The 16,589-nt window shown below is 40.2% G+C and overlaps 1 protein-coding gene across 4 annotated transcripts in view; it reads right to left on the bottom strand.

Moving 5' to 3' along the window:
• Positions 1-6,097: 6,097 nt before the first annotated feature.
• USP10 (ubiquitin specific peptidase 10) overlaps positions 6,098-16,589 on the bottom strand; it is a 32,265-nt gene continuing 21,773 nt past the window's right edge. For all 4 annotated transcript variants that reach the window (XM_088136168.1, XM_088136169.1, XM_088136171.1 and 1 more), the window contains exons 11-14: positions 11,585-11,750; positions 8,954-9,098; positions 8,081-8,146; positions 6,098-7,209 (exon numbers count right to left, since the gene is read on the bottom strand). In XM_088136168.1, coding sequence (XP_087992294.1) covers positions 7,022-7,209; positions 8,081-8,146; positions 8,954-9,098; positions 11,585-11,750 — 565 coding nt within the window. In that variant the 3' untranslated portion in view covers positions 6,098-7,021. The remainder of the gene's footprint in view (positions 7,210-8,080; positions 8,147-8,953; positions 9,099-11,584; positions 11,751-16,589) is intronic.

Genomic DNA, 16,589 nt, shown 5'->3' with positions numbered 1-16,589 from the left:
GCGTCTCTGCTGGACTATTCTAAACCCAAACTGCCTCAGGGAGGTCATCCAAGCCAGACATTGGGGCAGATGCAACCACCCTTAAACACCCTTCAAATCCTGGATTTTTTTCCACAGCTTCCCAGCCCAGCCAACCCTGGAATTCCCCAGATACCCCCCATCCAAGAAGTAACCAGGGCAGATGCTGCTTAACTTCCAAGATCAGAAAAGATTGGGTTTTAGTGGCCAGAACAAACTCTCCTGAAAGCTGATGAGCAAGGCATGAAAGCAGTAGAGTTGCCCTGCTATTTCATCCAGTAATTGATACTTGGCGGTGCATCGCTTCATAAAACGTAAGATCCATTAAACATAACCAGTAGCTGGATTTAACTGTCCTGAGGCCACGATGATGAATACAGATGATGTGAGGCTATCTAGCAGATTAATTCCATACATGAATCTTGTCAAGTTTTATATGAAGAATTAGTTACATAGGAAACAGTTAACTTGTTTGCTGCACTTAGGTAAATTGGGGCTTTCCCCCAAATTCCTCTATGCTTTTGAATATTTTTTTCATGTCAGTGTGTGTGTGTGTATAATTACACACACACCCACACACACTGACATGAGAAAAATATTCAAAAATATAGAAAGTATTCAAAAGTACAGAGAGGGAGAGAGAGGGGGGGAGCACACACACATTTAATTGTATCTCTATTCCTCCCCATTCTGCATTCAATGTTCCATTCTTAAGTTCTCACATCAAAAACTTTCACAGGACAAATTTGAAAATTTAATATTCAGGTTAAACTCCCCTCCACAAGAGCTTCCCATGTCATCTTTCATTTATGGCAGAAAGGATGTTAAAGGTGGCCTTACAAGATGTTCCAGCAGTTGGTCCAGAATGAAGGTCCTAGCCAATGAGCTTCCACAGGCAAAGCTAGGAATGTGGGGTCTAGCAGTCTTTCAAAGCTCCCTCCTGTGGGCAAGAGGGAATGGGTTTTATCAGAGGCTAAACTCACTCTCACCCTTTCTGAGGCTTTTTATAGGCCAGACAGAATGCCTACCATCCTAGTCAATCCAAGACCTAGTTAATGCAGTCCATAAAGTTGGAGGCGGCTTTAGAAGGCTTGCTAATTTAACTGGCTCTAAGTACATGTGTGTAATTGGTTAAGATTCCTTCATCTGGAAGGCAACCTTGATTGAGTATACGGAGGAAAAGATCCAGCTGCTTCCGAGGAGTTGCTTGACTTATCCAAGTAGAACATCTGTTCTTGGATAAGGACACAGTCTTACTTTCTGGCCTCTCCAGATAGACCAGAAAACTTACTGCTTGAACTTTACATGAATTGCTGGCAGCCAGTGCCAGTTATACAGGATTGAATAGATCAACAGATGGACAGCTTTCTATGCTTCTTGGCATCTGAAGGTCACAGGTTCAATTCTTAGCCTCTCAAAATTAGATTGGAAAGCTTCCTGACCTTCAAACTGCCTGTGCTCTTCAAAGTAGGGTTTATTGCTAGTGTTTGGAGGGATTACAAGGGGAAGAAGAAAGATATCTGAAGGTTCAGGAGCAAAAGACTAAATGTTGTAGGGACTGACCAAAATTCCATTTAGTCCAGGATCTTTTCACTAAGGAGAAAGTCAAGTTCTTTGGAGAAACTTACAAGCAAGGCATTGAAGACAATTTTTTTCGCCAACAAATGTTTTTCCATGACATTTGGACACACTTGCTCTGGAGGTTCCATAAACCTCTCATGTTTCTATTAGCCAAAGATATAACCATTTTCGAAGGACTCCAAGCCAGATCCTGCGGAACGTAAGCCATTTAACCGCTTAAGTACTTAATGAACTTTAAAGTCAAAGTTAGTAGATTGTTTTGCCCAAAGAAGCTGAGTCAAAAGATGGCTGTTTCTGAACAGAACTTCTGATGGTCTTCATTTTACCGGACATTTTAAAATGAAAATGGGAGGAAAGTTTGAGATTAAAATCGAGGCTGAGAGAGGAGGAAAGGAAAGGAAGTCTGATTCTGTGTTCCTATATTCAAATGCTTGTATTTAATGATGAATTAAGCCTGAGATTCTCAGATGAAACTCAGTTCTAGAGTATTTGCAATATCTGGTTATACACAGTCAGTTACTGAGATGTTCTTTTTGGACAACACAGTTTGTTCCATGACAAAGCATGCAGAATCATGAAGTCCCACATGCAAAAACCACCACTGTGGTTAGGTGATAACAATGTGGTGAATTGCTCAATAGAATTGGCCAATTCTGAAAGTTGCTAGTTTGCATTATTGTTGGCATTATTGCATGATCCTTGGGATGAAGATCATTTTTAAAGGAACTCCCCCACCCCCAAAAATCCCTCCACAGTTCTGATAGGGTTTCAACAGCATCAGGATTAAATGAGAGCTGCCAACTATTACCAATACTTTTTCTTTGCCTTATTCTAACAGGATCTCCTGTCACATGGTTGTAGTACATTTGAAAGGACTAGGTTTCATTCAAATAGCAAGCATCAATACACCAAAAAATATTGTCAAGCTTTCACTTCGGGCAGGATGTTTCATTTGTAAATACGTAAGTCTCCTCTTTCACAATTTCCTTCCAACTTAACACACCATAAAAGAATTCTCTTCGAATAAAGTTCTTTTTTTACAGCCTGTATCAGGGCTTCTTATTAAAAACAAAGATAGCAATTAAACTGTAAAAGGTAATTGAGAACATACGTTGCTATTAGCAGAGCAGATATTGCAAAACGAAATGTGGAACTTATTGTTTCCTAACGTGTGCGTTTATCTTGGGAATACAAGAAAGTATTTTGAAAACCTAAAAATTTTAGGATAATTATTAACCTGGATTTTGCAAATATCTCATGTTTTGTTCATGTTTGAAAACTGAACAAATGCTCAAGGTTTGCTTTGATGGAATCTGAAATAAGTGGTGGGTAAAGGACCTGTGGTGGACAGAGCATTAAACAGGTTTGCCCCAGGTGAGAAAGATGGGGAAGATTCTTTGCTAAGATTCATTTGGAAAGAGACTGAAAACAAATCTATCACTGGTGTGATTCCCTTCTACAAATTGAAGCTATGCCCACAGCTTGATATAGTTCTCGTTTCTGGCTCACCATGACGCCCCAGTAGGATTAATGAATATCCTGAGGTTTGTTTTAGAGCAGTAAAACCAGTTTGGAATTGTGTTGTTGGATTATTGTCTGCAACTGTGGTTTAGAGCGACATGCAACTGGAGACACGCAGCCTGTGGCTTCCTGGCTTATGCTGGGCTTGTTTTCTTCCTCCTCCTCCTCCCCCTCTGGAGCACACGATCCCCGATATGGTTTGGGAATTCTTCCGGAAGTAAATCTTTCCAAAGTAGTTGCCTGTCCCTAATTTTCTGTATTCTGTCCAAGGCTTGCTAGCCAATACCCAGAGGTTCAAGGGGAGAGGAACTGAGAGGGGACATCTTATCACGTTAACGTTTTGTTGAATATGCCAAAATTGGCTGGATTTAGAGCATACTAAGCCATGCTGAGCATTGGATTTATGGTATCACACAGGATTCCAGAGTTGGTGAATGTGGCATGGTACCTTGGCTTCCTCTGGTGAGGTGGCACTGGAAATGCATTAGCTAGGGCTCCAGCATTGCCACATCCGTTTTGGAACTCAGATTTAAGACGCTGAGTTGTGAATGGCAGAGGTCCAATCAAAATTTTATGCTCCCACACAAATCTGCTGTAATCTTGAGTCTAAGTAAGAATGGTCATTTTTCACTGGCACCTGTTTTCACAGCCCCTCCATCCTGAAGCCTTTTAGCATGGATTCCTACAGCATGGCACGTCTCACTGGATACTGGGTTGAAAGTGGGAATTTCTATATGGACAGTCTTGGAAGGAAATCCAGAATTCAGACTCAGGCTATGCAAAACTCTGAAGGGGTGCTTCATTTTGCTGAAGGATTGTACAAAGCTGATTGACAAAACAATGTGGCCCCTTTGCTCCAAATCTCCCCCCAACCAAAACAGCCATGTCTCTCTGCTTCCTCCAGCTCTACAGCCCAAACACTTTCAATAGCAAGAGGAGGCTTTCTCTACAAGTTTTATTGGTGTATAGAAGTCTCATGTTCCCAGTACAACTCATTGGGAAGGGCCAGCTAAGGCTGAGATGCCACCTTGATAAGCTAAGCCAAGCCAAGCCAAGCCAAGCCATCTCCATGCCTCTTTCACAAGTTCAAAATGAAAGGGCCTCTTCCCCAAATTACCTTCCCTAGGAGTTAAGACCAGTTTGGGAGGATCTCTTTGGACTCCCACCCACCCCAATGGGCCTTTGAAATGAGGAAAGTTGTTCTCCTTTCCCACATATGCTTTTCGTCTTTTTCAGCACCAGGCAAAAAATCCTATTTGTCCAAGCCTTGTAAGGGGGAAAGTCTGGTTTATATTATATTTTACAGCTCTATGATGTCTTGTTTATTGCAACTGTTATGACCCAATGTTTTAAAAGGGCACTTATTTTATTCTAAACTGCTCAGAGGCCATTAAATTCTTAAAGCAACAGATCCCACTGCCAAGGCAAAGTAAGGACATCCCGTGGCCAGCTCTCCAGCTGCAGTATCTGTCCAGCAACTGTACAGTACGTTTCAACGCAGGCCAAGGAGAAAGGGAAGGAAAGCTTTTCGCTGACTTGATGACCGTTGACATCGCAACCTTTTATAGGGCTGAATTAGCTGAAGTCAAGACAAATAATATGTGCCAACTGTCTCCAAGAATGGCCATTTCTTTGAAGAAAGGGGGACTACTAAATCACAAGGCATCAGTTCTGAATTCTCAAAACTCCCCCCTCCCACTTTGTAATTTCTCTCAGCAGGAAGTTCCCAACCAGTCCAGAGGACACATCACATACTCACAGATGTTCTGGCAGATGGACTTCAAATTTCCAAAGTCCAAAAGGAAGAATCAACACAATTCAACTGTGCAAGAAAATGTGAATCCATCATGGCTCTTCCAAAGATACTACGTGCCTGCTGATTCTTCTGTTCACTCTCTAAAGTAATCCTCACCACAAGCAGGATGTGGAATGGGGGTGGTACTTGGCTTTTGGCAGAGCATTAACATGGATTTGTGGAGACAATGATTCTCCCACTCTTTCCCCAAAATAATAAACCAAGATTAGTGGCTAAAGTTCTGTTTGGTATCACAATACCAGAAAAATGTACAAATATGTGGGCTGGATGATAAGAGTCCCATGCTCTAGAACATGCTTTCCTTGGAGATATATTTGGCCCCCTCCCTGCTTATGTTTCATCAGATTCTTACTTCACCATGCCTTTGGCTCCAGTTGTATTGCACTTGTAATTAATTTGGTATTGTTGCTTCTTCTGATTTATCCTTTGATATTCACTGTCCAAGACTTGATTGGGGCAGTCTAGAGATAATTTAAGTAAGTAAATAGATTTAAACCATCTGCAAGGAGGGAGGATGTGAAGGAGAGATAACCTTAAAACATGTCAACTTTATAAAAGAAGATACCAGCTTATATCCTTACTTATGTACAGTATTTTTTCCCAACATACCTACTATAATCACTTGTATCACACAATCTCAAAGTAGAATATGAGCCATTGAATTTATAATTAAGAAGCCAGAATCCTGACATCTTAACACAAATGGATGAGCCACACAGGATGAGGCCAAAGGTCTACCTTATTTCTATCTTATTTCCATGTATAGCCATTTGTGAAATCTACAAGGCAGATCACATCCTGCCTGCTCCCTAGAACCTAGAGTTCAATGGCATTCCATCTCTGAACATCCCTTTTAATTATTAGGGCCACCTCAACACACAAAAAAATGGGTGGAGCTTCAATAGCCTTGAGTTTTTTTTATCATATCCTTTGGACACTCCTGGAACAACACCTGGAGCAACTGGTTTGGAAAGACTGAATGTGTCCAATTACTTTTCTCAAGATATTTGCTTCCAATGACAGAGCACTCAACGGCATTTCTTTGTGTGTTATTTAGTTTACAAAGGATTAGTCTTCATTTCAGCTTCCTCCCATTCTAACTTTCTGTCCTTTCTAGCTGAGCCCTTTTTCGCAGTCAAAGAACACTCTTAAAGCTTTAAACCAACTTTGTGACTTTTTTTTATTGATGGGCGACAACTTTATACTCCTGGATATCACTACACTGTGTACACTTAGGAACTCAACATTATAGGAGAGCAGACAGCAAAATTAAACAAAGCAGACTAAAAGAAATATCAACCTTCATTATTTTGCCCATTTTTTTTGTTTTAAAATCCCATGTACACAGAAGCATAAATGCAGTTTTGAAATCTCTTAATAGCAATAAAGTTACAATCACCCATCTATATAGACTAACATTTTAACTCCAAGTATTTTGATCTGCAATGTGTACTTAAGCAGTTTTTCATCGCACAATTATTAAAATGTGTATTTTTTTCCATATCAGAAACCAGCAACTCTGTATATTATACTTTTTTTTAAAGAGTATTTCTTTTTTTTTAAAGGAGAAACTTTTTTCCTTGATAGACACTGGCTCATTTTTACCATTTATCAAAAAAACTAATGGGAGAGGATGTAGAAGGGGGGGGGGTCTCTTTTTTTTTTAAGTTTTTTTTTAAGTAAAGATAAAACATTTTCACAGAAATCTACAAGTTCTGTTGCTGGTGCAAGGCTGTTTCTATTATGCAATTAGAAAGTGGGCATCAGTTGCAAATCCCATTTTAATCTCTTAGGACTTAGCATTAGCGCCAAAAAAAAAAAAAAACCCTCTGTGTCATTCACAAGACTTGAGTCGTTTAAGCCCCAAAGACTTCATTCTGCAAAGTCAATAAGCAACACCAACTGGGCTGTTCATACCCCCTGGAAAGGAAGTCTTCCCTTTCCCTCTATTCAACAGTTGCAAAAGGGGAGGAGAGGAGAAAGGTTGACTCTGAAGAGCACTGAAGAGGGAAGGGAAAGGAGAAAGAGAGAGCTGGCGTTCTAGAAAGCAGATAATCTGGCAAACACAGCAGAAAATTGGAGGTTTCAAAGCAGGTCAACTCGACGATAGTACAGGAGGTAGGCTGTGCGCTCAGCAGACGGTTTTACCACCTGGTGTTGAGTAACTACTTTGACAGCTTGGTCATCTATGCGCAACCAGCCATTAAGACCAATCTGGAAGACATCTGTAGTATAGTGTCCACCAGTTGCACTGTTTCCATGATGGTAGACAACTGCCAAGAAATTAAATAAAAACGATTGTTAATGAAAAATGGGCAGGCAAAGCTGGACCAACAAGTTGCAAAAACAGCCAGTTTGTCTAAAAGCTGGTCCATCTCTGCAACCACCTCAGTATATTTATATGGAAGACTTCCAGAAACAGCAGCATGACTATTAACCCTCACCACTCCCAAACCTGGCATGAGCCAGAAGATTTCAAGAAGTGACCAGGGATGCACTGAGATATGTAAAAGCCACATCTTGCATCTTCTTCCTCTTTTGCCAAGTGAAATAAATCCTCACATCTCCCCGAAACTTCCTTTGTGTTTGCTAAAAGACTAGAGAAAACCATGGTGATTTCTTTAAATCATGTGGTGATTTTTCAGTGTTAGAAATGCAGAAAAAATTCTTATTATCACTTGCTTGGATAAGCTATCTCACAAACGAGGAACCATTATCCCTCTTCCAAACAATCCGTTTGGAGAGTTTGAGAGATATGACAGTCATTTTTTGTAGCAGCTGTGCAATCACCTAATTTGTGCAACAAAGAAATGATGGTTACAAATTTTAGAAATATCCTCCTCCTCAAACCATAAACCAAGCAACTCTCTCTCACAATCCATAGCCCAGCCTCTCCTGGCATAAGTTCAAAGTTCTAACTGCTAACATTACATTTTGCTACCACAAATGGGGAGTCCACAGTGATTTAATTAGTTTCCTTGATTTACAGAATAGGATCTGATTAAGAACTTGGATTCAGGCCCTGTAATTTCACAATTCCAGACTTCTGCTTATACAACAGCCAACTACTTTGAATTTAGGAGGGGAAAGAAGCCAAAATGATTTTTTTCAAAATTCTTTAGTCTGAAAGGTAAGACCACATACCTGCAAAGAGCCGGTAGGTTCTTTGGCCTTTAAAAATCTTACTTTTGACTCCTGGTGACAGCAACTCTGAAACAGCATACAAAGCACGCAGTGAATTATCACTTCTGGGATTACCAAAAAACTTCTGGTTTTTCCTTTTCACATGAATCAAGCAAGGAAGGGGAGCGCACCCAATAAAAGTATTAAGAGGACAGCTGACAGAGTCTGCTGACATGAGCTCTTCTATACCGCTGCAATGGCCCAAGAAATACAGTAATCCTTCCAAGGAAATTTTTAGCTGTTCTGCCCTTGAGAGAAGGGATAATGAGGAAATCCACCTTGCCCTACTTGTCCCATAAAATCAAAATCCAGAAGGGCTTGGTTTTGGCCAACATTTGGATAAGCAAAATGTTTGGGATTGATTTTGGTACAAAATAACTTTGTACACATGATGGTTGTCTCAGGTCTGAAACAATGTGTTTTTTGTTTCACGCACACCTTTAGAAACCACCTAATTTGGGGCATATGGGCAGAGGATACACTTTAGTAACAGAAAAGTTCCTTGGGAAGCACATGGAGGCTGTGGTTTGCTCACCTTTGAGCTAGGATTTCTCTCATACACACACTTATAATTTAGAAGGAGAGAAAAGTTTAAAGCTGATCATAAGTCACACTATTCAGGAAATACTAAAGATTATGGTTGTCAAAACAACACAAGTAAAGCGCTGCAGCAGTTTTATAATTCCAACAAAGGATTTTTCAACAGCTGAGGTATGGTAACTGTGGAACTTCTGCAAGGAAAATGTTTTATGAGAAACATTTAGAGATAGAGACTGATCATTAAAAAAAAGCTACACCAAATCAGTAAATGGTTGCGCTGTTCACAAAATTCACCTTTACTTATTTCCAGGTCAACAGGATATTCAATGTTTTTAATGAGCTTCTGGCACCCTCCTGTTTTTTCATAGACAAATCGCTTGAGGTGTAGAACAAGAACGGGAGGGAGCTCTTCCAACGTTACTCTTCGACTAATCTCTACCTGGCAGAGAGAAAAAAGAATTTTAACTGAACCTCCATTTCCACTGACAGAGTTCTTGAAATCAATCAAACTGGCAGCCAATACTTTACAATTATTATATTGATGGATTATATAGTTCTTTGTTTATATACTTGTTGATCCTTATGTTGCTATATAGAGCCCTTAACGACTGGGGTGGAGTTCAAATATGGCAACATAAATAAATAAGGAAGCAAGCTCAGTTTGTCATTTTCATACAAGTTTTTAAAAAAAAAACAAAAGGAAGCCTTCAGAAAGGAGACAGGAAGAGAAGCAAAATGTACTCCCCTCCAAAAAAACACACATAAATTTGAAACTTCCCCATTTACCCAAAAAACAAACAACAGCATGTACCCTTCTCAGATTTTTCAGACTCCTTAACTAGAATCATCTTTGTGCTGTACAACATTTTTGTAAGAAGCACCTAAAGAAAATTATGGATAAAATTATGGATAACTTTCTTGAAATTTCCTCCAAGACTTGTCAAACGGGAAAAAAAAGGTTACAGACATTCTGAATCTAAGCTGAGTTCAGAATTTGAGGCCAGCTGGTAAGCTTCCAAATCAGGACAAAGCAAGTTGTATTCCAGATTGCCCAGGACTGAAACAGTATCTTAAAGCTTGCAATTAGCCTCATTTTCATATAGGAATCACTCTTTCTTCCTGACACTGGCTAAAAATTATCACTGAGTCAGCTCATGGGAATTGGTTCGGTATTATATCCAGGACACTACATGCATGAACTTAAAACTATTTAATCAGTAATGTTAAGAATTGCTACAAAGTGCAAAAGATGACAGATATAATGTTCATGGTTATTTTAAGATTTTTTTTTAAATGATTATGAGATTTGTCCTCTCCTCTCAGACTGGACACTAACATATAAATCAGACTAGACTAGCACCTTAAGTGAACACCCTCTTTTCTAGAAGCCATAATTGAAACATTTGAGTTTACAAATAAAAGAGAAGACTAAAACCACATATGTAGCAAAACCCAAAAGCGAGTGCCAGGCCAAGCAAAATGTAGGTGGTAAACCCAAAAGAGTTGGAGGATTTCTTCCCATACAAGGAGGCCTCTCAGGCAATCAAGGGGATGTTCTCCCACCACCACCCCCACACGTGTCAGACATAAAATCCAGACAGACGATGTATGCCCACACATAATTTTGCAAGGCAACACACTTCTCACTCCGGTTTTTCCAGGCTGCATTCCCCCACTCCTGAATGCTTAAACAGTGTGGAAATGCCAACTCTTTTCTAGTGTGTGGTGCATCGCTCTGTTTACAAAGATTTTCTGTGCTTCCTGCATTAAGATTTTTTTAAAAAAATGATTATATTAATATTCCAACCTGCAGCAGTGGAAAAATACCACTAGACCTATAACAGGTCTATTAATTGTGCATTAATTTTATTAACAAAAGTAAGAAAGAAACAGGACATTTAATCTGGTGGTTGTTACAACAGGTTTCAGCAATACATTTCTAAGTCAACAATAGTAACCATTGGACCTCTTCACCAGATTACCGTCCACATAGACAATCACTGATATTTAAAAAAAAAAAAAAAAGCAACAGAATCAGCATTGTTTAGAAGAACGAACACAGGATTCATATTTCAGCTAGGGAAAAACAGTTGCACACAACTCTGGTAGCTTCCTGATACCAAGAAGAGGTCATCCAACAGAGAGTTGTGCGGTCTGCAAATGTCAGTGGGGCACTGCCCTACTTAGAAGGCATTAGCTGACCCTTTTCTGGCAATATGCATGAGGTATCAGCTTAAGCAAGCTTCAAACATTAATGTAAGAATACATAAAAGGGGCTGCAAGGTTATTTGGAGTTAAGCTCTGTTCCCAGAACATATGAGGATATGTTGCCAATACTCCCTTGCCAATGGTAGTCATCTTAAAATTGAGCCACAGTTTATTTGTCCAGTTTTTATTAAGATGGAGAGAGGAATCCTGGCTCCCATGCTGTGAAGCTTATACATACAGAAACGGTCCCATTCAGTTTCATGTTGATTCTGTGTATATGGTGGTATAACCACATGGAGCAAGAAGACTGAGCTATATGAATTTGCAGGCTCTTCAAAAGTTCGTAACTTAAACGTATGAAGATGGCTCTACAGACGTAGTGAGACACAGTCTCACAAATGGAATGGAGAGGAAACTGTACTTGGATTATGTTGCTACATACACAGGTTTTACATTCGGAGGATCGAATCCCTGGAGCCTCCAATTTCCAGCAGCGGTCTTGGGGAACTTGCTGCCTGCTGAAGTAATGTTTCTTTAAGCATGCTTTTATGCTGCTTCAATCATCTGACTCAAAGCAGTATACAATACTGAGCACGTTAAGCAAGTACTTCAGTTCAGCACAATGCCATCGGGGAGTATCTAGCCACAGTGAACAGCCACATCTTGAGTAAGCATTGCATTGGGTTGCGAGGATTTCACTACCCAGAAGGCACATACCTCTTGCTTAGTTTTCGTGGTATACCCCTGGACCGACTCTCTTGCCACCAAGCTTTCTAGGGCATCCTGAACAGTACGTATCTTATCAGACTGGATATCCAATTGCAGAGTGAAAAATGGCTGCAAAGTGGCAGATTCTTTCAAACTCTGTTGGTAAACCACAGACCTAAAGAAACGAGGAAGAGTTGAGAGTTGAGTTTCTGAAAGCTATTTAATTATTTAACCCTGGAAACACATTTATTCCTATTTTTCTAGAAATACAGTGTGATGCACATTAAAATGACTTGTAACTGAAACTACCCCAAAGCCTTTAAGTGATACAAACACCACAAGTGGACCAGCTGTTAAAACTAACATAGGAATTGGCTTTTCTATCTGGAAAGTCAAAATTTTTGGATTCACGGAAAGATGAAGTCAGACTTAATGCGCCTGTTAAAAGAAATGGGATGGAAAAAATGGGAAATTTGTCACTTGCTGACTATGCCTTGAAGACTACCGCTTCCTGCCTCCCCCTCCTCTTTAAAATTATAATTAAGAGGGAACAGAAACCATCAAGAGATGTACAGTACATTCCTCAAACCTAATTGATATTTCTGATTTATAGTCTATCAAAAGATTTCAGTATATCCAGATCCTCATGCTGAATGTGCTTAAGTTTGTGCATTAAATGTCAAACGTGAAACTTTGAACAAAACCAAGGTAATCCAGTTCAATAAAGTCCAGTGTCCCTTTAATACTGACACCTTTTCATACAGTGGCATCTTTATTTCATGGCAAGAAGCAACTCTTCCTTGGTTCATGTGAGGCCCTCATAATGGCACAGCTACTGTTTTTAAGAGGCAACTTGCTCCACCCATTCAGTTACATTAGTATCCTCTTTGTGACACTTTTACATCAAGAACTGACAGGCTATTTATTCAGGCAGAATAGGGTTCATTAGCCTTGAATAGCAGGGAGGCTGTAGCTGTTTCCAATCAGATTGTGTTTACCCTTACAGGAGCTCATGTTTTAAATTAGCATTTCAAGAAATGTTTTCACAAAGCATGTATAAGGGGTAATAAAAACCTACGGTGCCTGTGGTGTGTCATGCAGGTGGGCCTCACTTCAACGCTTCTTTAAAATGTGATACATTACAAACAAAGCCAAGCCATCACTTCACAAAACCGGAATCACTGTTTTTCTTTAGTTAGTGGATCAACCTGGCACCTAAACTTTTAAAAACAGAAGTCATCCCTCCCTACCAACCTAGTTCCATGCCTTTCTTTTAAAATCTGCAAATTTGTGGACTTATCCTGAAGAGAGTATAGAAGCTGCAACTGGTGTAGACTGTGGCTCTCACTACAGTGTTTACAGGAGCCTCTTATTCACAGCATATTACTCTAATACTGTTTCTACTTTCAGTTTAAAAGACTGTCCATTTCTCTGTATGAAAGTGTCTGGGCCCAAGACGTCTACAGAGTCAACTTTAAATTCCTACAAGTTTCTTCCTGTCCTTTGAGATCACTGAGACAGCACTGCTAAATATTCTACTGTCATCTAAAGTATGGCTGATGGCAAAAGGTCTTCTTGATAGATTCTGGAGCCTCCTCCCTTGGGAGGTTGATCTGGAAATTTAATTTAGCTTTTAAGCAATTAGTAAAGGTAGGATTGCATGGTGTGACCTTTAATAGGTGAGGGTTTACTCTACTGATTGTGTGTTCTTATAGATGCTGGATATGTTGTTTACTCCATATGGGTTTAATTCTATTATATAGCTGTTACTTAAAATGTATCCTAGCTATAGTCTCATTAGTGGAATCTCATGACTGACACCTTCTAAAAATATGTACTAATAGTCAGTAAGATGCTAAGAATTTGGTTGCAGATCCTTAGAATTCCCATTCAGTGAATTACAATTTTCACTTTTCTGAAGTTAGAGAGAAGGCAGATCAGTGTCTTTATACTGCAAATATGCTCTAAAAGAGTAAGTGGAAACAATGAAAGGGAAGGAGAGCAAGAAGACAGACATGCATTATTGCTGTTCTAAAAAAAATAAAAACAAAATTTAGGCTTCAAACTGCAGGTTAAAAAATGTATTCAAGGTTTGCTAAACTTTTAAGACAAATGCTACAAAATGTGCATCAGCAGCGTACTATCAAAGCCAATTGTTACTAAAGAAAATAAGAAACAGCTTCTCCTGCTGAGTGTGAGTGGCACAATCTTATGAAGAAATCCACAGAAGATACTAGACAGAAACCATCTTTTTTTTACTAGGCTATCTGCCCAGATTCAATTTTTGGCTTAAAATGAGAGAAAATGGATTAAATTCTGCATAATTCCCCATTTTCGTCACCTGGAACGGATTCTTACTCTACTAGTTTCTTAGGCAATAGATAAACTTGGGCTAGGACGTTGCTGCAGACCCCGTGCCATTAACACTATCTAAAATAAAATGATTTGTCCGTGGCTGGCTTCTCCCTTCATATACTTGCGGCTGTAAGGCAATTATGAAAGGTGTGGTAGCATGACAGGGGAATGGGTCCTCTCAAGATACACACGACCTAAATTGAGCCAGATGCCTATCCCCCACTGTGAAAAGCTCACAGGGCTTGACCTGAGGAACCAGCAGGATATGTACAGGCTTCACATGTGATCTAGAACTTTGTGCAGAGGAAACCCCATCCTTCCTCTGCCTAAAAGGCAGCAAGAGCAAGCAATAACGCGATACAGGGAAGAGACAGGGAAACCAGTCTGTTCTCCCACTTCATGCTCGAAGTTATCTGGGAGTCAGTTACCTTATACAGTGGGGCAAAAAAGTATTTAGTCAGCCACCAATTGTGCAAGTTCTCCCACTTAAAAAGATGAGAGAGGCCTGTAATTTTCATCATAGGTATACCTCAACTATGAGAGACAAAATGGGGGAAAAAATCCAGAAAATCACATTGTCTGATTTTTAAAGAATTTATTTGCAAATCATGGTGGAAAATAAGTATTTGGTCAATATCAAAAGTTCATCTCAATACTTTGTTATATATCCTTTGTTGGCAATGACAGAGGTCAAACGTTTTCTGTAAGTCTTCACAAGGTTTTCACACACTGTTGCTGGTATTTTGGCCCATTCCTCCATGCAGATCTCCTCTAGAGCAGTGATGTTTTGGGGCTGTCGCTGGGCAACACGGACTTTCAACTCCCTCCAAAGGTTTTCCATGGGGTTGAGATCTGGAGACTGGCTAGGCCACTCCAGGACCTTGAAATGCTTCTTACGAAGCCACTCCTTCATTGCCCGGGCGGTGTGTTTGGGATCATTGTCATGCTGAAAGACCCAGCCACGTTTCATCTTCAATGCCCTTGCTGATGGAAGGAGGTGTTCACTCAAAATCTCACGATACATGGCCCCATTCATTCTTTCCTTTACACGGATCAGTCGTCCTGGTCCCTTTGCAGAAAAACAGCCCCAAAGCATGATGTTTCCACCCCCATGCTTCACAGTAGGTATGGTGTTCTTTGGATGCAACTCAGCATTCTCTCTCCTCCAAACACAAGTTGAGTTTAGACCAAAACGTTCTACTTTGGTTTCATCTGACCATATGACATTCTCCCAATCCTCTTCTGAATCATCCAAATGCTCTCTAGCAAACTTCAGACGGGCCCAGACATGTACTGGCTTAAGCAGGGGGACATGTCTGGCACTGCAGGATTTGAGTCCCTGGCAGCATAGTGTGTTACTGATGGTAGCCTTTGTTACTTTGGTCCCAGCTCTCTGCAGGTCATTCACTAGGTCCCCCTGTGTGGTTCTGGGATTTTTGCTCACCGTTCTTGTGATCATTTTGACCCCATGGGGTGAGATCTTGCATGGAGCCCCAGATCAAGGGAGATTATCAGTGGTCTTGTATGTCTTCCATTTTCTAATTATTGCTCCCACAGTTGATTTCTTCATACCAAGCTGCTTGCCTATTGCAGATTCAGTCTTCCCAGCCTGGTGCAGGTCTAAAATTTTGTTTCTGGTGTCCTTCGACAGCTCTTTGGTCTTGGCCATAGTGGAGTTTGGAGTGTGACTGTTTGAGGTTGTGGACAGGTGTCTTTTATACTGATAACAAGGTCAAACAGGTGCCATTACTACAGGTAACGAGTGGAGGACAGAGGAGCCTCTTAAAGAAGTAGTTACAGGTCTGTGAGAGACAGACATCTTGCTTGTTTGTAGGTGACCAAATACTTATTTTCCACCATGATTTGCAAATAAATTCTTTAAAAATCAGACAATGTGATTTTCTGGATTTCCCCCCCCATTTTGTCTCTCATAGTTGAGGTATACCTATGATGAAAATTACAGGCCTCTCTCATCTTTTTAAGTGGGAGAACTTGCACAATTGGTGGCTGACTAAATACCTTTTTGCCCCACTGTAAGTTACCCTACTTAGGTACCTCAGTGACCTTATTTAGGTGGCAGGGCCTGCAGCAGCCCATCTGTCAGCAAATTCAAATAATTACATATTTTGCACAATCATCATTTTGAATCAGGACTCACTGCCAATTGATTTTATTTGATGAGACGGAGTTCTAGTAGTATGTACGTGAGAGGGGACATAATTCCACAAAACCACTCACATACACCTTCCTTTTTGGGGCATGTTTTCTATGGCAAACCTAAGATTACAAGGTCACCAGAGCAAAGAACTTCTCCGACTGTGCTGTTGGGAGGGATGGCCCATGCAAAGCAGCATAAAAATATGCATTTCAGCATTACAAAGTTCTGCATATGTGTGCCTCCATTTAAAAGTACAGTTTTCAATTGGAAAAAAGGCATTTCCCACAAATTTTGGATAAAGAGAGAGACAGTAACAAAAAAAATCTAAAGAGGCCAAAAACTACGCTAGGAGGGGGAAGATGCTAATCCATCTTTTCTGAGAAAAACATGAGAAATGCAGCAATTTCTAAGGTTTAAAAAAGTAAATAATTCCTAACTCCACCACTGGCCTCCCAAACGCTTTCCAATCTCCCTGTAAGAGATCCTATTTCTGTGGTGACC

This window comes from Python bivittatus, unplaced genomic scaffold, assembly GCF_059951505.1.
Source record: "Python bivittatus isolate LINGU-HERP-01145 unplaced genomic scaffold, Pbiv_v1 ctg000190_np1212, whole genome shotgun sequence".
Classification (NCBI taxonomy): domain Eukaryota; kingdom Metazoa; phylum Chordata; class Lepidosauria; order Squamata; family Pythonidae; genus Python; species Python bivittatus.
The sequence above is the reverse complement of the archived record's forward strand: the minus strand, read 5'-3'. Positions and strand labels throughout refer to the sequence as shown.